Consider the following 20,972-nt stretch of genomic DNA (forward strand, 5'->3'; position numbering starts at 1 on the left):
CGTTACTTCCCAAGACTGCGCGGACTATACAATATACCGCTGTCCGGAGAACGGATTTTTCTCTGTGTAAGTGCACAAGATTTGTTTCAGCATTTGCTAATACGACTGATTCTCCGTGTCTGTATAAGCACTTCAACTGGAGCGGGCTGTTCACTTTCCATCTTTCTTTTCGGTGTACAGTTTGCTGTCCACGCCAATAATGATGTCTGGAAAAGTTCAATGTAGTATTTATACTTCATTTGATAACGTAGCACCTATCAGTAAAGTAATTGTGTTGATTTCCTGAGCTCTGCCACGGAATCGATGTGAAAAAAATAAATAAATAAAATGGAGAGCTCAGCATTAGCGAGAAATAGAAGAGCAAGCTCGAAATTTAAATTGAGAGTTTTTAAATATTTGGCCTTCGATTTGACCTTGATGCCAGAAATCGGGACCAGCAACAATCCATTTCTCGTATGATAGGTTAATACGTTTTTTAGTGGTTTTCACAATACTGAAATAGGTTTTCTTTCGCAAGGCTGTGTGTGTAGATTTCGATATGAGCGGAAATATTAACATATGCTTGTCATCATGGCTTCCATTCGGGCCGAATTATTAAGTAAATAAACCTTAGAAAGCTACGAGTACGAGAGTGAGTACAACATTTAAACACATTCAGAAAGGTTAGGTGTAGTGTGTGCATGTCAAACAATATATACATAGTTGTTGAGTTCGTGGAATCCGAACGGAGTTTATAACGTGGAATCCGAACCACATGAACTCCCGCCGGGAATCGAACCCGGGTCTCCACGCTAACCGCTTAGCTACGAAGGAGCTACTATATACATAGTTATTGTCAGTAGATTTATTGAATTAATAAATCCCTTATTTATTACAGATTCATATCATATTTATGTGGGGGGGGAGGGTAAGGCATTATTGTCTAATTTTGAACTATTTCACCATCAAACTATACGTCCTATTGGCCCAATTTTATCCCTCCCCCCAATATAAATTATTTAATTCACACACTGCCCCTTTCCCCTAAAATGCGATAGGTAGTGAAGCAACTGGTGAGAGTCAGAATATTGCCGCCCACAGTATCACAGAACCGAAGAAATGTTTCACGGTTGGACAAAGACACTACGGATAATACGCTTCTTTAGACTTCCGCCACACACAAACACAAACCGTAGTTTGAAATAAGGTGAACATTGACTCAGCCGACCACTTCACATATTTCTAATCATCAATGATCCCTGTTGCATGTTCGCGGCACTATTGATGTCATGCAAAAGCGTTAATGTCTCTTATAAGCGATTTCACGCGTGTTTCCCGACCTCGTATGTCCATGGAAGGTGCTGCTTGAGCTCCTCCAGCATTTGGACCGCAGTCACACGGCGGTTCTGAGTGATAATCTGTTTTAATGCTCGGTGAGATCTGACACTAGAAGTTTTCTTCCGATCACTCCCTCTTCGCCGATGTGATTTTGCCGAGTTTTCTAGACAGTCATTACCTTGGACACTGTCCCTCGCGACACACACACACACACACAACACACTTGTACCTTTCGTTACGCTCGCACTATATAAACCGAATGCCAACAATTTATCATCTTTGGAAATCAAAGAGATCGCCATTTTACACTATTACTCTATTCAGTTCATTGCTCATTGCCATGCAACTGCTCTTCGCGTAGTATGTAGGTCTAGTTGGTCCTAACAGACCAAGACCAACAGCCAGGCACTACGGTCGCGTGTGACTGTTGCCAACCTAGACATCTGACGTGTTTGCAACTGCAGCTGTTTCTCTTGTTGTGATAATCTGAATATATTCGACCATACTCACGAAACAAATGAACTTGTTGTTGTGTTAGAGATTTTAAGAATGTGACATTAGTTTCAGTACTAAGTGTTCCCAGGGGTGCCCATCCCCCCCAAAGCTGATGGCGCACTCCCCCCCAAAACTCTTAATCTCTTCCGTCCTCAAATCTCAAGTCCTCTAAAAACAATTGCCCAGTGTAGCAGTAGTTTTTATAGTACTAGTAATTGTTATTTTTGTTGTTGTTTTTATTTCCTGTACTAGTATTATAGAATGCTTGTAGTAGTAGTAGGGACAGTAGTAATTATAAAAAATGGCATTACTTTTATTAGTAGTCTTGGTAGTGTACAATACTAAATATGTTCTATAAGGATATTGAAGGGTATAAAAACTTCTACACACTGTGTATGGCACAGGTATTCTTTTTTTACAATTAATAGTATTATTTTTTTTCTTTACAAAATATTGATATAATTACCTTGTACATGAGAAGTAAAAATGAAATCTTTAAGTTTTACGTCCCACCCTTATGCCGGTTAGGCTAAAGGAGACGGTGATGATGAGAGATGAGTGAAATGGTGGAATGAAGAAAGTGGGAGGAAACGGGAGAACCCCGAGAAAACCCACGAGCACGGTGTTTGTCCACCACAAAGTTCACTTGGCGGAGGCTGGGATCGAACCCGGGACCCTAAGCACCAGAGGTGAACGCTCTACCACTGAGCCACCGCGCCCCCACATGAAAAGTAAGACGCAAGTTACAAGTTATTGAGTGTGATACCAAAAGAAAATGTTATCCTCGAAATTAGCCTACAAAAAGAAGTGATATCCAACAAAAAAACATTTCTGTAAAAGAGCCAAGTACGAGTGGCCTTAAAAAGAATTGAAATCACAAAAATAGGCGCCAAGTTCTGGCGGACAACAGTTACAAACACTCACTGGCTCACTTCAAATTTAATTTGAAACTTGGCTGTTGTCAGTATGGTTACCACTAGCTCACAATTATGTCAAACTACTTTATAATTTTCAACAGACAACATAGGCAAGTTTCAAATCTAAATTTGAAAGTGATTCCTTGAGTGTTTGTAACTGTTGTTCACCAGACCTTGGCGCCATCCTTTCATATAGCAACTTGCGCAGTACTTCATTCATAGAGTTTCTAAGCAGGGGGTAGGGGGATTCATTCTCGATATTTAAAAAACAATCGCATAGTGTTCCAATGTTATTCTGACGACAGCAAAATTACTTATTCGACATTAGAGTAAAATTCTTCCCCAATTTTTTTATTCCCCCCAATTTTTTTCTCGATGGCACAACTTGCGCCATTCATCCCTCCTGTGGGCGGCCCTTCTCTCTTAAAACGAACCAACCTTTCCTTTCATACGGCTACTTGCGCGGTACTTCATCCATCGAGTATCGAAGCAGGGGGTACGGGGGCTTACCCCGAAAAATTTTTGAAAATTAGCTTCTCAAAATCGTGTTTTAATGCTATTCCGACAGTAAAATTGCTAGTTCGAAAGTAGAGTAAAATCCCCCCCAAATTTTTCTCAATGGCGCAGCTTGCGCCATACATCCCTCCTGTGGGCGGCCCTGAGTGTTCCTGACCATTAGCATCACCTTTAACTTATCTGCTGTTGTACTGAAATGAATTGTTGCTATTCATACCCTCTTATTATCATTTATTAGAAATACATTTGAAATAATTGAATTAGAACCTAAGCAATTTGTTTCGCACCTTGTTTGTTAATGTTCTACATCTATCAATATTGATAAATTTTCAGTTAAAAGTTTTATCGTCTTAAATATTAATTTTCACGTCTCCGATACACGAGGCGTGCTCGGAAAGTAAGTACCGTTTAAAAAAAATACTAAACATGTGTGTTGAAGCCAAATTTATTTTTACATGAAAGAGCACACCTTAAACTATTTTTCGACATAGTTTACACCAATGCTCAAACACTTATCACAGCAGATGACCAACTTGTCCAAACCTTCCTCAAACCGCGAGCTCGGCGGTAAGCGCTTTGGAAGTGACGACAAAACAAAAAACGCTGTGGAATTATGGTTGTCGTTACTGGCTGGACGTTTCTTTGAGGAAGGTTTGGACAAGTTGGTTATCTGCTATGACAATTGTTTGAACATTAGTGTAAACTATGTCGAAAAATAGCTTACGGTGTGCTCTTTCACGTAAAAATAAATTTGGTTTGAACAAACCTGTTTTAGTATTTTTTTAAAACGGTACTTACTTTCATATTATATATATATATATATATATATATATATATATATATATATATATATATATATATATATATATTATTAAGTATACTTTAAAATGTATTCTCATAATGTACAGTATTTCTTCAGGTATAATTTAAATTTTTATCTTTCCACAGGTACAGTTTTGCAGCACAAGATAAGGGAGGAACTTAGAATTGAACTTTTTAGTCCTATTAAAAAAGGAAATACACATAATCACAGTTCTATTAAATCTCTTTACATTCGGTGTAATATCCTGAAAGCTACTTATGGCTTAGTCGAAGAGTCATTCAATATATCACTCCATGAACTGAGAATGAGTGTATATGGACATATAAATGCACTACTTGAGAATATGAATAACCGAAAGCATTGCATCAGTGAGCAGGAAGTTGACGATTTTGAGACAGAATTAACTCGTTTGCAAAGGATGATTCAGTTTCACTGCATAAAATGTCAACCAGGATTTGTATCTCTATCTTTAGTTGATAAACGTTTGTTCGATATCTGTAGGAAACGTATCTTTGATATTCATAAGTACGAAAATGACTCAAAAATCCTTGAATGGCTGAACGATATCGCGAAAAAGCTTAAGACTTCCGTAATAACTGAAGAGGAGAGACGAATGATTGTGAAAGCTATGTCAGTAAACGAGTATCGCCCTGGTCATTGGTTTAAATGTCCTAACGGTCACTATTACTACATTGGAGAATGTGGAGGTGCTACACAAATAGGTCGCTGCAATGAATGCAACGCCGAAATAGGAGGTACAAGTCACACGCTTTTACGCACTAATAGGTTTGCTTCTGAAATGGATGGAAGTTCTCATACAGCATGGCCTGGTACTACAATGCATTATGATGATTGATAAAGTTTGCATTTTACCTCTTAAGTCATCACTGTATATATTGTCTCGATATCTTGGTCGTTTTAAAATAGTAAACTAAATATATCTGGTGTAAATTAAATATATATTGGCAAATGTTGAACAAAATAAAGTTAACAATATGTATTAATATCTACAGCTAGAATAATCTATAAGTCTATGTATGTATATTAAGTGCAAAATACCGGCTGACTGGCTGATCTTCGTAACATCGCGAAAGATTGAGATGTAATTTGATGGAATTATTATTCATAATTCCTGTAATTTGATGGAATTATTATTCATAACTCCTGACAGTCGCTAAGAAAGAATTTTTAAAAAAGAAAGAAAAGAAAATTTCTCCAGAGAAGATTTAAAGCAGGTTAAACTTTTTAAAACGACTGCGAATTGTCTAATTCAGAGACTTGTTAGCCGACTTACAGTAGGCACATTTTATTCTCCAATGCGTTTTTGTCTTTCTTCTTTTCTTTCAAACTTAAGTTGAACTACTTCACATATACGAAGGCATGCTATGGCCTTAAGAGAGAAAGCCCTAATTCTTCTACTTCTCGGATAGCTGTCACATTTGTTTTTCCAGCGAAGTATTAAAAAAAAAATCTCCATCAATTCTGGTTATCTTTGTCCTGTGTGAGAGAGATAGATCCCTGTAAGCCTTTATCTATAACTGATTTCTGCAAATTCATCCACTACAGAAAACCAAGTGCATCATTTTCTTATCATTATGGTGCATGATCAGTTCGAACCGTCAGAAATAAGGCCATAGAATTAGGCAGGCACGTAGCCAGGATTTCGTAATAGGGGGGGTCCGAGACATGAAATACTGTGGTTATCACACCAGAGTTCGATTATTCTAAACTATTTTACTGGTAACATATATTGGTTCGTTTAGTCAGGATTTCGTGATGGGCGGGGGGGGGGGGAGTTTGATATGAAATATTGTGGTTGTGACACCAGGGGCTTGATCAATTTAAACTATTTTACTAGCAACATATATTGGTATGTTAAGATTTTAAAATTAGAACATTTTAGCAAGGGCGCCGATTTCTCTGTAAATTTGGGGGGGGGTCCACTCAGATGCAGAAGGCATGTATGAGGATTTTAAGACAAACTGCATTCAAATTATCCTAATATATTGTATATTCATAAATATAACAAGGGGCCCACATGACCTTTGGGGGGCCGGGCTCCCTCGGCCCCCCAGGATCGGCGCCCATGCATGTTAGTAATTATTTTAGTAACAAACTATGAAGAAATATTGAATAAAAGAATATTTAATTTTTTTTTTTAATTTTACAATATCTACGTTCCTTCTTCTGTTCATCCAAATGTAACAATTTTCCTTTCATTATGACCTCAACTATTAAAAAAAAAAAAAAAAAAGTACTATCCAATAATGCCTTGTAAAATATTTATATCTGCGTTCCTTTCTCTGTTGAATCAAATGTTAACAGGACTTGCTTTCCACACAACTTTTTTGTTTTATTTTTTCGTCAACTACTGTCTGTTCCAAATGACAAGTTAAAGGAGCAGTAGAAAATTGTTTTCGAAATAACTGTTTGATACTACAGGGAAGCGATGATAAAAAATTATTTTTATTTTTAGCTTTATTTTTATCTTTATATTTTATCTTTATTTTTAACGCTGATTCTTCCTATTTCTTGTTTCTTTTTGTTTCATCCCTCCTTATTTTTTATTTCTGGTCCCGAAGGGGGGGGGTCCGGACCCCCCGGACCCACCCCTTGGCTACGTGCCTGGAATTAGGTATATGTGTAGACGTTTTCGCTCAAGAAATGCGAATCTGTTAATTGGAACTAACTCAATATGGATGACACAGAGAACAGAACTAAGTTTTGAGAAATCTTTTATAACGTTATTAAATTGGTATCTGGGAGACATTTTTAAAAAAGAGAGAAAGCAAGAATATGAATCCTACGAATCTGTCATTTACATGCACGAATGCAATATGTGATCGGTGCAAGGGATCGTGGGGAAATGTAAGAAATTAGGTTGAGATCAGTAATTTTTTTTAAATTATTATTGTTAGTTTGACAGTATCATGCATGTAACGAATTTTAGTGAAGAGAGAGCCGGCGTAGGTCTGGGTATAGCTAGTATGGACCAAGAGCTTCGATTTCACATGGCTCTAAATACTTTTCATTATACACCAGGGCATTTTAAAGCTACTTTTTTTGTATCCAAATGGATACCCAGGCCCAGCAGTTTGGATACACAGCGCACTTTATAAATATTTAAATTACTGGAAAAGTATTTGAAAAATAAATTACTTGAATTACTGTAAATTTAAAATTACTTCAATATACTTTGGTTTTGTGACTATATGTATTAACCTGTATTCTGTGGATAAGTATAAAATTGGAGAGAGCTTAATTTTTGAACTTTCAGATATTCCTCTTTCCTTCGTTTCGAGTACTCATTTATCTACCACTTTCATTCTACACAAATAGAGAAAATTAATAAACAGACTAAAGAGGTAGAAAGCTTGAAGCCAAACTCGGTCGGAATTACGTTTAGCTTACCTTTTGAACACTGGCTCAAATCCCGGGGGGATGAGGAGAACACGTCCCCTCACATCTTGGAACTGGGGGAGGGGGACTCTCCAACCAATAATCCTATTGGAAATGTGGTTTTTGGGAAGAAAGGTAATGATGATTTGTGTCCGATTGTCACAAAAGAAAGTGAAATGAAATTCATGTCCCCCCAGAACAAGCTTCAAATCTGCCCGCCTCCCAATGTTGAAGACAGCTCTGCTCCCTTGATCCTCCACAGCATTACTTTCAACTTCATAAAAATTTTGAACATCGATTAAAAAAAAAAAAAAAAAAAAAAAAAAAAAAAAGATTATGGGAACGGTCTTACCCGTCCCCCCGAATGTTGAAGACAGACTTACGCCACTGCTTTTGAATAGTCTCTGAGAGAAAATAACAACTTGCTATTTGGATATTTAATTTTCATGAAATGGAATTTTTACTTATCTTTAGCTTACAACACTGTTTCGGTTCGTTACCATTTAAGACCTATTATGTCTGATACAATATTGTAAATAGAACTTCTACACTTTTGGGGAACACTTTGCGTTGCGATAATAGCCAGTTGTGTTTCTAACCGATCGAAAACGGCGAGATGTAGAGCAAGAAAGAGTTGCTGATTTAGAGTGGTGTCACCGATGACCTTCTACTAATAATCTCTCACACCGAATTAATAATACAGCTTCGTGAAGTCAAAGTCAGGATTGCCATCTGTCATCTATAAGGTATGCAGTTTCTGATCTTCATTACAGAGATCCTATAGTATATCAAGAGACGATGGTAATAATTTCAAAGTTAGAAAAAGAAAAGTTGTGTGAAAAACTGAAGAGTGCGATTTGCAATTGCTTACAAGTAGATGACAGCTGTGACCGCCAGCAGAGAGGCAATAAATTTGTTTCTGCAAGATACGTCTCAGGTAATGATTTTTCTGTTAATATTATTATTATTTTAATCTGTTGTCGACTCTGATGAGTGCGATGCACAAGGTTTGTTGCACTGTGTAATAAATACTATTGAGAAATTCCAGTTGCAACAGAGCTAACTACAGATGGTGAATCTGCGAACGCAAGGAAGGACGGACAATTATGGCAACTTGTAAGAAATTACGTGGAACACGACATCCTTACTGTTTGGTATGTTTGCAACAGATCCGATCTTGCAATAGAGAACATGATGGACTGTGTCCCTGAAATGACACATTGGCTCTCAAGTTTGAAATGTGCTGCAACGTATTTCAGAATATCGAAAATAAAAACAAAAAATGCTGCACAGAACAATGCCTAATTTCCATACTTTTCCCTCCTACTTCGAGGTACGATTTGCTGAACACTTGCATACTCGATCGCCGCCATACTCCACAACTTACCTGGATGCAAGATAGTTTGGGAGGCAATTGTCAGGGAAGGGGAGAAGAAGGATCAGGCTGCTGCCAAAGAAATGTTAGACGCGTGGGCTGACAATTCGATGCAGTTTAAGCCAACAGTTCTCATGTGTGACATCACCAGTATCTTAAAGTAGATGCAGAAAATTCTTCAACGGTCTGATCACCTACTGCCTGATGTTCTTATAACAAAGGATGCAACATTAAGCAATTAAATTTATTGGAGAAACCCCTTTCCCGGTGAAAAGGAGGACTATGTAATTAGCAACAACGTGGATGACGACGAACATAGGCGACAGTGCCGTACAACTCATAATATGCATATGGCTCGTCGGAACAGAAACTGGAAGCTGTTTGAAGAGAAATAATTCAATCTTACTTAAACTTCCTTGGCGTTCCACTGAACATAGAAGATGACATTTTCAGCTCCATTCAGACTACTTTGTCCGCATCTTCATCGCAATCGATGATAAATGGTGAAGATGACGGCATTCTCAGCTCCATTCAGACTACCTTGTTCGCATCTTCAGCACAGTCGATGATAAATGCTGCTTGCCCGTTAGTAGAAGCAATATTTGGAAAAAAAGAAGTACAGACTTTTGCCTCAAATGCATGCGACAGCTGGCAGAAATTGAAGAAGTCATTACTAGTGGATAGTGCTGATGCAGGAATGAAATATTCTGTGAGACTGAAGAGACTATTACCAGTCTACTCTGGAATGTTGCAGAGACTTCTTGCTGCCTTACTTGCAATGTCAGTTGAACGAGCTGTTTCACACTATAACCAATTTAGAAGTATTCATCGCTTGTTAAGTGAAAACACTACTAACGATCGACTTGTAATATCGCTAAATGGAACGGGTACTGCAAACCCAATACTTGCTGTAGCAGAGTTCTTGAAGCAAAAGGACAGACGGGAGAGCAGGCTTGATAGTGGTATCTTTAAAAGGAGGAAGTTGTAAAGAAGTTTTTCAGAATTGAATAAGCTGTCATATTCAAATCAACATATTTATATCATATATGCCTCTGTTGTGATGTGCTATCAGTCAGTGCCCTTTATTCGGTGATAGTAGATCATGTATCAGTTACCGTAACAAGTAATACAGGTGCTAAGACTGCTAGTGATATTAACGGCTCCCTCAAACCTATGGTAACTAGGTGAGAAACTTACGTAATTATATTCTAAACATGTGAGAAACCAAACAATGCAAAACACATTCGGATGTAGAATGTGAAAATAATAGCAGGAGTGTAACTAATAACAACTGGGATAACACACTTTAAAGCACGTGAGAAACCAAACAGTGTGAAACAGGTTCAGCTTTAAAGTGTGAAAATAATAACAAAAGTATAACCATTAACAAGTAGCCTAAAATGCTTTAATACAGGTAAGAAACCAAATAATATGGGATAGGTTAAAATTTGAAGTGTGAAAATAATACTAGAAATTAACCAGTACAAGTGGACTAACACGCTTTAAAACAGGACAGAAAATCAAACAATGTGAAACAGATTGAGATTTAAAGTGTAAAAATTATAGCAGAAGTGGAACCACTAACAAAAAGGCTTACATGCTATGATTTAAACCGTTGATAAGATTTAAACCATAAAGATAAATTGTTGATTACATCGTTTCTTAAAAAATAAAGTATTGGTAGTAATATTTAGTATTGAGTACATACGTATACACATAAAATGATTTCGTTAGGGAAATATTTAGTCAAGTTCACGTATTGTTATATCCTTGTTGAGTAGTTTCTGTCTTGTACTGTGTGCAGACTTCCTTCATAAATAATGTTCCGGGGGGCACACTTAGTATTCGGAGGGGCACATATTATTACTGTTCTATTTATTATTATATTATAAATATATTATTTTGGTCTCGTCGGGAAAGCACTCTCAGAGCTTCGGGAGGGCAGTGCCCCTCAAAAACATGTCTGGAAGAAACTCTGATCGTGCGTTTTGTATCCTATCCATCTGTACCAGTAGAGTTTCTTTGTTCTTATCCTGTCTATGTCCAACTTGAAAATATGGATATAAAAATAAATAAATGAAGGAAAATATCCAGCTATGATAGCACTGTACTGTTTTATCTTTAAGTACTGGCCTGATGGCGGATTTGAGCCAAAATGTAAAATAGAAAATGTCCACTCCTGTATTGATGGCGATGTGTTGAATCGGAAATGAAATGTTTAGAAGTCTGAGAAATACGTAATTTTGTATGTCATTATTTCAAGAGTATACATTATACAAAAAATGCACTTTAAAAAATCTGCGCGTTTGAATTTTGCCACGTGTGTCAAGGGCCATTTTGTGCCTGGATACCCAGTAGCGAATTCTTAAAAAAAAAAAAAAAAAAAAAAAAAAAAGCACTGTTATACACATTGTAATTATCAAATTTTTGTCTTTCTTTCTTTCTTGAAGACACTGTAAACAGCAGATGCCTTAATGCAGATATACCAAAGAAGCTTCTTGAGTATGCTGAAGTTTTGGTTTATTGTATTAACAATTGAAATTTGCATAAGAAAATTAATTATTTAATACAATAAGTTACAACTTTAATATGCCTATGTATGTGGTAAGTTAAAGTTACATAAACATATCTGTCGTTTATGTTGAACTGCAATGGAAAATCAATATGTTTCAATGGCAGTGTTCTGTCAATATTTTAATGGATTTTCGAAATTATTGTTTTATATTATTTTAGGTTCCTTGACAGAGCAGGAGTACAATGCCAGTGACATCTAGCGAGAGTGTGTGTGTAAACGAAATTCTAGGAAATATTCTCAACACAAGATTGATATGGTCTTCCAATCCTTCCGGGACGCGGTGGCTCAGTGGTAGAGCGTTCACCTCCGGTGCTTGGGGTCCCTGGTCCACCATTTCATTAATTTCTCATAATCACTGTCTCCTTTAGCCTAACCGGCATAACCGTGGGACGTGAAACTCAAAAGATTTCATTTCATTTTTTAAAAATTCTTCCGAATTGCGTGGTTTTGTCAGGTAGACTTTGTCACTGGTACAATCTCACCCCTCCACTAAAAAGTCACATGATGAAGTCAGAACTTCTGGCAGGCCATTCGTGTGGTCCTCTCCTGCCCATCCACCGTCCCGGGAAATGTCCACTTCTTCCATCTGCTACAAACCCGGTTTTCATTGATTTTGTATGACAATTTCTGATCGTGTTAGGACGAAGTGTAGCATGAAGTACGTGAACACTTCGCCATCATCGCTGCACAAGGACTACAGATTTCCATATTTCAAAACGAGAAGGTATCTTAGCACGATCCTGCAATATCAGTTTCTCTGCTATCTTCGTTAATTACTTACTCATTCAAGCTAGATTCCACTGCTGTTGTGCTCCTGGTTTCCCAGGAAACCTAGAGTAACAATAATCTTGAGAATTCAATAAAAATTAACAGAACTATGACCATTTAAAATGAAAAAATGACCTCCCATCCAGTCTGTACGTATTGTGCCTAGTAAATTAGTTTGTGTTGTCTATAAATGGTATATTCCTCACTGAAAAAGAAAACGTCATCGAATCAATCATGACATAATAGGTTAAATCTACTGAGTAATATTTTATACGTGCTAGAAAGTTGCTCAGAGCTATTGCTACTAAAAATGTCTGATTTTTGTAACATCTTGAAAAAAAAAATGAACTGGAGACAAAGCTAATCAGCACCTTGAAACTACGTGACTGGCTCGTTCGAGAATTAAGCTTCTGTAATGTATTTATTTTGGATGTAAGGTAAATCCTTAGATTTAACTGACCTCTAATCAATGCACTTCCAATATAACGGATAGAATTTGACTAATGTAGCAAAACGTAGCTGGTAGAAAGAAACTGTTGTGGCAAAACTGTACCCAGACTAAAAAGAAAAACTAAATGAAACTGCAATGGATGTGATTTAATACGGCAGTGGTTCGTGATTATTAACTGCAGTACGGCAGTGATTAAGAAACAATATTCAACAGCAAAGTAATTGAAGCTTGGGAGTTTTCCACACTTATAAGGCTGGCCACATATTCACCCGAGGCAGGACAGCCGAACCGAGGCAGGGGGAAGCAGATAAGGATACGGAGAAAGATGCCTGAGTGTATTAACCATGTATGTCAGTTACGACCTTAGAGAGGCTTTTGAGTAGCATACGCTCGAGGGAATGTGCAGTACGAAGCTTTGCTACAATTCTCACAATGCCGTACCTCGGCACGGCTGCTCTGTCCTCTGGTCAATGTGCGGCCGTCCTAATACAATAATACTGACCTTATATATATATATATATATATATATATATATATATATATATATATATGATAGTGTACATTTACGCAGCACAATTTCAAGTGTAAAATCTTATTTTAAATATTGTTCATAATACAATACGCGAATTAACGGACGTCTGATTTTACCGACACCCTTTTGTTCCAATTAGTCCCTTAAAAATACAAGGTTTACTGTAATTCACTACATTTACATTTCAATTTTAAAAAAAAATCATTTGCAAAGACAGAAAATCTATTGCATTATAATTGAGTCAGTCGTTTGAGAAATCAAGCTTGTCCATAAAACTCTATTTTCAGTACAATGAAGAAAACTTTTCATATCCTGAATTAGTCGGCTTTCTCTTGGTTTTTCATATTTCAGTACCCATTATATACACTTTCTATACACCGCACAAGTCTAATCTCTCTTAACATTTCAAGATTTTCCCTCCCAGATGCTATTTAAATCATAAAAGGAAGATCAATTTTTTGGACAAGTCGGGTTTCTCACACACTGATTAAATTGCCACCGAAAGAGAAATTATTCAAAAATAATTATAATACATTCACTTCTATAAACTGAGTACCTCTTAATCAGACATTTGCATATAGTTTAGGATAGCATCGATGTTAAGGAAACAAACCAATTTCCTAGCTTCGAACGAAGCTATCATTTAACATGTTAATTTTGTCATTCGGTCTTTTCCACTTTTAATACTACTGCTTACCACTATGATTCAATAGATGGTTCTTGTAATTGGGATGTTTGCTTTTAGTTAACAAGCCCGTTTCATTTATGCGTAAGTATGCTGTACGTATAGAAACACTAAGATCTAATATGTAGAGAATATTTCCTCCTTTATATAAGATACTTTGACGAAATGAGAAATATTTCAAATATGAATTCACGAGAAATGTGATGCGGAATGTAATTTCTATGTGAATGAGTTAGCAAAGCATTAGACGAAACGGAAAGACATCAGACAAGTATGACTAATATTAGAAATAAGCCCCTGTGTTCTTTCATAAATTTGTGATGTCACAGTATGTGTTCTTGACAAAAGGTTGACTATGGCTGTCTTTTTTTCCTGAAGGGTTGTGTGTTTATGATAGATATCCATTTTTAGTCACGACTTAGTTGTTCATTTTGGCAAATAATTAATATGTTTATAGGTTTTCTTTAATGTATGTGATTTCTTGTGGATTTAAAATAATTTATGTTGTAGTTATTTAAAATAAAAGTATCTATATGGAATAGTTACTCATAGTAATTGTCATTATGGCCACCTGCAATGGAGGTGGGAGAACAAGGGGAAGCAATTGCACAAACCTGGAATTTTGGAGGTATTCAATTCTTATAAGTACATATCAAAACATACTGATTTGGTTTGTCATATAATATAGCACTTTATATTAAATACTGTTGTACAACAATTTAATTATTGTATGTAGATAAGGATACGTGCATAAATAACGATTGTTTTATACAATGTATTATTTGCTTGTGTGCATCAAAATGTGTGTATATTCGTGACTATGATTCTATGACTGTCTCTTTTGCTTCTCGTTGGAATTGGGTCTTGCAATTGTACCTGATTTTTTTCGGGTCAATATGTCCATCACTATGTGTATCACTTATCTACTTATACATAAATAAGTGTGAGATGGGCTAGGCTTGTATAGGAGGTATTTCCTCCTTGATGAGATCATTAGGTGTAATGAGAATTAGGCCAGATGGAAATTAGCATTCTGCCTAAAAGGCGAATCTGACTTTTATCTGTGCATGACAGCTAATAAGATTAAGTGAATTTTTTGACAAATAAATTATTTTCCAGCATATTTTGTGTATTTTTTTCCGTACGAAAATTTAACTTGACTATATAATAAAAATTAGAGGAAATTGCAAAAACATTACACACGACCAAATATTTTATTTAAAGAATCGTTACTCACTTGCTATTGTTTCTTAATTTCAATTGTTTATATGAGTACAGAATACATTGAGTTTACAAATGGCCTCTCATGAACTATTTAGTCAATGTGACAGCTCCCACGATAACAGGTTTGTGAATTGAAACTTTCGTTTTGCAGCATAAAGTGTAATTAGTGTTCCTACCTAATTTCGGTGTGGTGGTATCACATTTTTTTTTCCAGCCATTTTTTCATATCACGTAGTGATGTACTTTGTGGGTTATGTGGGCTAACAGTGAAAGCTGAAAAAATATATAAAACACGTATAAAACTCATTCATATTAATATGTTTACAATTTGTTATCTTTTAATAGTACAAGTTTTTCTTAACGTTTTGCAAATGTGAATAGCACTAACAAGTAGACCTCACCACTTCGCCGTTGCGTTAGCAAAAGGAAACAACTACTGTCCTTGAGTAGGGTTGAATATAAGATATTGGCAAAAATTTTAGCTGCTAATGAGCACTAGAAATATGGGAAAAACGAAATAGAAACATGAGTGTGGGAAAGCCAAGTACAATATAATTTGATAGTTGCAAGACCGATATTTTTTCGAAATAGATGGAGGAACAATAGTTATGACTTCAACTATGTAAATCGAGTTAGGAGGGATGTTTGTATGGCATTCCAGATCATGACCGCCATCTTGAAATCCGCCATATTGGATCGACGTCATCTTTTTCAAATGGAAAGAGGGCCATGTGAGATATCAAACAACAACGATTTTTTCCACTCAATCTCATACACTAATTAGTTTTTCCATATCTAGAACGGTTTACAACTTACAGTTCTTTGAATGTTGAAAAATTCGTTGTTTGTAGCAGATAACATAACTATAGTGGCAATGAACATAGCTCCAGAAACAGCATTCTTACAGAACAAAATTACGGCAATGCAAGAAATGAAAGTCCTCAGCATTCATAAAGTGGTTCTGATCTCGCCACTTCGTGTGTGCGTTTGTAGATTCAAACTGAAACTATAAGCAGTTGGGGCAGCACGATGAAGAGAATAGCAATATTGGTTGCCAATGGCATTCCTGGTCATAGCTGCTACGGTATAAGGTAGAAGCTTACGTGCATCGTGTACCATTCTACAGCGACAAACTCTTTGTAAGGAGACAAGTGCAGGAAATATATTCTCACTGTGAGTTCTACCCGTGAACTTGGAAGTGTTTGAGAAATAGTTATTTCGTTTATTGCATTAAGCCTGTAATTCTGAGGTGTGCGTGCGTGTGTGTGTGTGTGTGTTAGGGAGAGTGTGTGCAGGCAACAATTATAGACTAAAAAACGACACACCATGGCGTTAAATAAGACAAACATTGCTATGTACCTCTTGCAGCAGTTACAGACATTACGGTTCAAACACAATGCAACAAATATATCAGAGCAGGAAAGAGGAATCGCAGATGAATAATTAGATTCCTAGCGGATGAAGAATTGGAATTCGAAATGGAATACACTCTGGATATTCTAGAGGTGGCACATCATAAGATAAACAATCAAGAAGCTAGTGTGGAAACTGAACGGTATATGAATTGCTATTGGTCGAATACAGGGAGCAGGAATTCACTTATGCTGGATACCTGAGAATTATTTAATAATGAAGAGATGCGAAGTACAATAGCTCCACCTGGGAAATCAGTGGAAGTGTGACAAATTCCAAAAGGTACCACCGGCATATTTCAACCTTTAAATGCATTTTTGTAGACAATACAAAACATTGGCGTACTATATGTGATTATGTAATAAAGGACGAACATTTCTATTCAAAACTGCATGACAGAGATACTATTGTCACTCTGCATTCTCTTGTGTACAATCAATTTCAGTCTCCTCGTTTCACAGGAATGGTTCACTAGGCATTTTGTAAGTCAGTATATATATTGATGAGCCGATCGAATGGTTCGAAGTGCCGAAGAAGCACGTTTTCAATATTCCCAGCATTAACTTTTGTGATGCTTCATTTTTTATTAGGTGCTCATGGTACTCTTCAAAATTCTATGTCGACCATTTTATGAATGCTGAGGACTTGCATTTCTTGCATTGGCGTAATTTTGTCCAGTGAGAATGCTATCTCTGGAGCTATATTCATTGTCACTATAGTTATCTGTTATCTGCTACAAACAACAAATTTTTCAACATTCAAAGAACTAAGTTGTAAACCGTTCTACATATGGAAAAACTAATTAGTGTATGAGATTGAGTGGAAAAAAATCATTGTTGTTTGATACCTCACATGGCCCTCTTTCCATTTGAAAAAAGATGACGTTGATCCAAGATGGCGGCCATGATCTGGAATGCCATAAAAACATCCCTCCTAACTCGATTTACATAGTTGAAGTCATAACTATTGTTCCTCTATCTATTTCGAAAAAATATAGGTCTTGCAACTATCAAATTATATTGTAGATGGCTTTCCCACATTCGTGTTTCTATTTCGTTTTCCCATATTTCTAGTGCTCATTAGCAGCTAAAATTTTTGTCAATATCTTATATTCAACCCTACTCTAGGACAGTAGTTGTTTCCTTTTGCTAACGCAACGGCGAAGTGGTGAGGTCTACTTGTAAGATACAGCCGTTATTAGCTCTGTATGCAGTCCGTCTCGCTTTCTCACGAGACTCGCGACGTGGCAGTGCTGTAGAAACCGCTGCCTAGTGTCAGCAGCAAAAATCTTATAATTTGTACGTATTCACAGTGTATTAATGAGCTGGCAGGCTAGGCTAGCCTAGTTGTCGCTGAATGTAGCGGTTTCTGTGCGTGCGAGTGACAGTATGGATGTTCGAGATCGAGCATCATAATTTGCTACACGTGACCAAATGATCAATACGAAGATCCACATAGTTGTATTACTACAGTTATGGAATTCCGTTCGTTGTAAAAGGCCGGACTACTGAACAATGGCGTTTGCACTATGGCAATGCTCCGTATCACACTTCAGGAATGACAGACTTCTCGGCCTAAAACATCCTCGCCGAACACCATTTCCCCTACTTATCTGATCCACCTCCATGTGAGATATCCCTGTTCACTGCACCGTAATCACCTAACAAAGAAACGAATTTACATTATTCAGGATAACAGGACAAGGAAAAACAACAACGCGCTCCACAACTGCTTCCAACGATTGTAAAGTCTGAATCGGTGTGTTTATGCAGCAGGAAAGTACTTTGAAGGGCACAAACTCGAATAGTAAATCATTCCTATGATTTTTACATGTCTCTGAGAATGGATGTGTAAAAGTTGTTTGTTTTTTGAAATAATGTTTATCGTGAATGAGAGAAAGGAAAAGATTACATTTTAGTGGCATGTCTGCAATCTGTTTATTATTTTTTTCAGCTGAATAAAAATTTAACTTTTAAATGGAATGGTATAAATACGAATTAATATAACTTAAAATTATATTAATAAATATCTTTCATTGAACCTATTTTGTTTCTTCATGTACACACAAAATTCCCATATATTTAACAAAATTCTCGTATATCACTATATTTAACAGAATATTGACAAAGTTGACTCTAATTGAAGAAGGAAATTCTGTCTCTGTCTTGGTATCTCGCGAAACATCGTTTAATATTTGTATACAGGGTGTTTCAAACCAACAACGACAACGTTTGGGAGGTGATTCCTAACACAAACATAAGATGAAAAGTATAGACCAACCTGGGTGCACAAGTGCTTCCATTCGGAGTTATAGGCTGCCGAAAACATGAAAAAAGAACTTTAAAGGTTTATAGCTCCAAAACTATGGGACCTACCGTATCCGGGTCAAGACTTTACTGAGGAACTAATATGTACGCTATCCAAAAATACCTGTTTCAGAATCTTGAGGTACTCACGCAACAATTTTTATAGAGGCAGTTTGGCTACGGGCATAAAATTTGAAGTACTAGCCAACTACCTATATAAAAATTGTTGCGGAAGTACTGCAGGATTCTGAAACATGGATATTTGGATAGGGCACATACTAGTTTCTAAATAAAGTCTTGACCCGACTACAGTAGGTCCCATAGTATTGGAGCTGTGGACCTTTAAAGTTAATCTTTTCATGTTTTCGGCAGCCTATAACTCGAAAGGAAGCATTTGTGCACCCAGGTTGGTCTATACTTTTCGTCTTATCTTGGTGTCAGGAATCACACCTCTCAAACGTGGTCGGTGTTGTTTTGAAACACCGAAACGAAATCGAAGTAAAAATAACCAACCACAAAGCTTTCATCAGCGGCGACTTAAATGTCAAAAAGCTCCAATCATTTCTTCGACCGAACGGGAGCGAGAACTACAAATCAAAATATAAGTGAGTATACAACGATATGTTGTATATTCCTACTTGTAACAATTATTAACTTGTAATTTTGGGCTATAATGTGTTTTAAATATTTTAAATATATATTAGGCAGTTCTGCTAATAGAAGAAAAAGAAATAATGTGTTATAATTTTAATATATAAAAAGATTACTGAAATGTTTTATGTAATCTAATCTCGATGTCGTTGTCATGACAACAGGAAATAAATAGAATTATTCAGAGAAGAAAGCAGATATCTTAGAAATGTGTATAGAAAGTAAACTGTACGCTTCTCCATCATATTTATTAAACTAAGTATATAAAAGGTAATTGGTGTGTTTCAATGGCTCAATATATAAAGGATTTAAGAACCATAATGATATCGTTATAAGTAGTAGTCGTCAAATGTCAAAAAAGCACCAATCTAAACAGTTTATAACATTCAAAGGTTAGAGTAAAGTAAACAAGTAGCCCTACAAATAAGGCATCAAAAACTTAAGCAAGTGCGTAGTCTTGTTCAAGAGGGTACATCTAAAGTGGTGCACATAAATTAAAAAGATAAGTAAATGAACCAACATTTTTGTCTAGGCTTTATCCTGTTTAAAGAGGAAAACATGAAAAAGCAAGAGTTAAAAACAGAGAAAAAGAGAGATGACTGGGCCCCTCTAAAGTAATACCACACAAGGGTTAACTGTAAACATTTTAAAGAGTGCCATTGTCCTCTAGGGAAAGAACTATCCGTCTTAATGCGCTGCAGAATCGTACCTGAACCACAGCGCATTACATGATGTTTGGAAAGTGACAATTAGGATTTTGATCTGTAACCTAAGATGTAAAATTAAAATTAAACATGAAATTAATATTTTTTTTGAATCGGAAAATAAAAACAAGTAATGTTAATTTGAAGATTAACAAGTTAGTTTTATTCATTATTGTGAAAGAGTTTATCATCTGTGAATGGAAGCTTAAAATAAAACTCAGGTAACTTAGAAGATAATTAAATGTGAATTTTACTGAGAAGGAAAGAAATAAAATAATGAAGCGCTAGAATAAAAGGTAATAGTATACATGAGAACGTCGTGATCTGCGTTTCTTCTGTGTTCTATTACCACTTCTACATGAAATACCATAAATTTTCTACGTAGTGCAATAGTAAGAAGTATCCATGTGCACAAGACATGCGATATGCGTTAAATTCCCCCCCCCCTACACACACACACACACATAGTCATAGATAAAGTACAAGGGCACTACACATGCAAATATGAAGTACAGGTACGTTCTGTTTTATTTTCGTATCAGTCAATAAGTAAATCAAAGTCGCTTTATTACCCCCTTGGTAAGTTCGTAGATACTCAATGAATAATCCCTGAAAGTATGAGCGTCCAGCTCCTTCGGGAACTGACGCGGCTTTACGTATACTATATCCGAATAAAAATTCATTCGGGGAGACTGTCTCCTTACCATAATCGTTTACCAAATTTCTAGAAAAGAAAGGAAATAATTACCTAGGTAATAATATAAATTGAAGTAATAAAATTCAAAATTGATGGTGTTATAAATAATCTCCTTAAACCCGGC

The 20,972-nt window shown here is 36.3% G+C and overlaps 1 protein-coding gene across 1 annotated transcript in view; it reads left to right on the forward strand.

Annotated features, from left to right (window-relative positions):
- LOC145690513 (NFX1-type zinc finger-containing protein 1-like) overlaps positions 1 to 14,976 on the forward strand; it is a 176,187-nt gene extending 161,211 nt beyond the window's left edge. The window contains exons 11-12 of the mRNA XM_081765469.1: positions 4,194 to 5,711; positions 6,704 to 14,976. Of these exons, the coding sequence (XP_081621595.1) occupies positions 4,194 to 4,924 (731 nt within the window). The 3' untranslated portion in view covers positions 4,925 to 5,711; positions 6,704 to 14,976. The remainder of the gene's footprint in view (positions 1 to 4,193; positions 5,712 to 6,703) is intronic.
- Positions 14,977 to 20,972: the final 5,996 nt, after the last annotated feature.

This window comes from Thermobia domestica, chromosome 1 (assembly GCF_964235325.1).
Source record: "Thermobia domestica chromosome 1, izTheDome1.hap1.1, whole genome shotgun sequence".
NCBI classification, from domain to species: Eukaryota; Metazoa; Arthropoda; class Insecta; order Zygentoma; family Lepismatidae; genus Thermobia; species Thermobia domestica.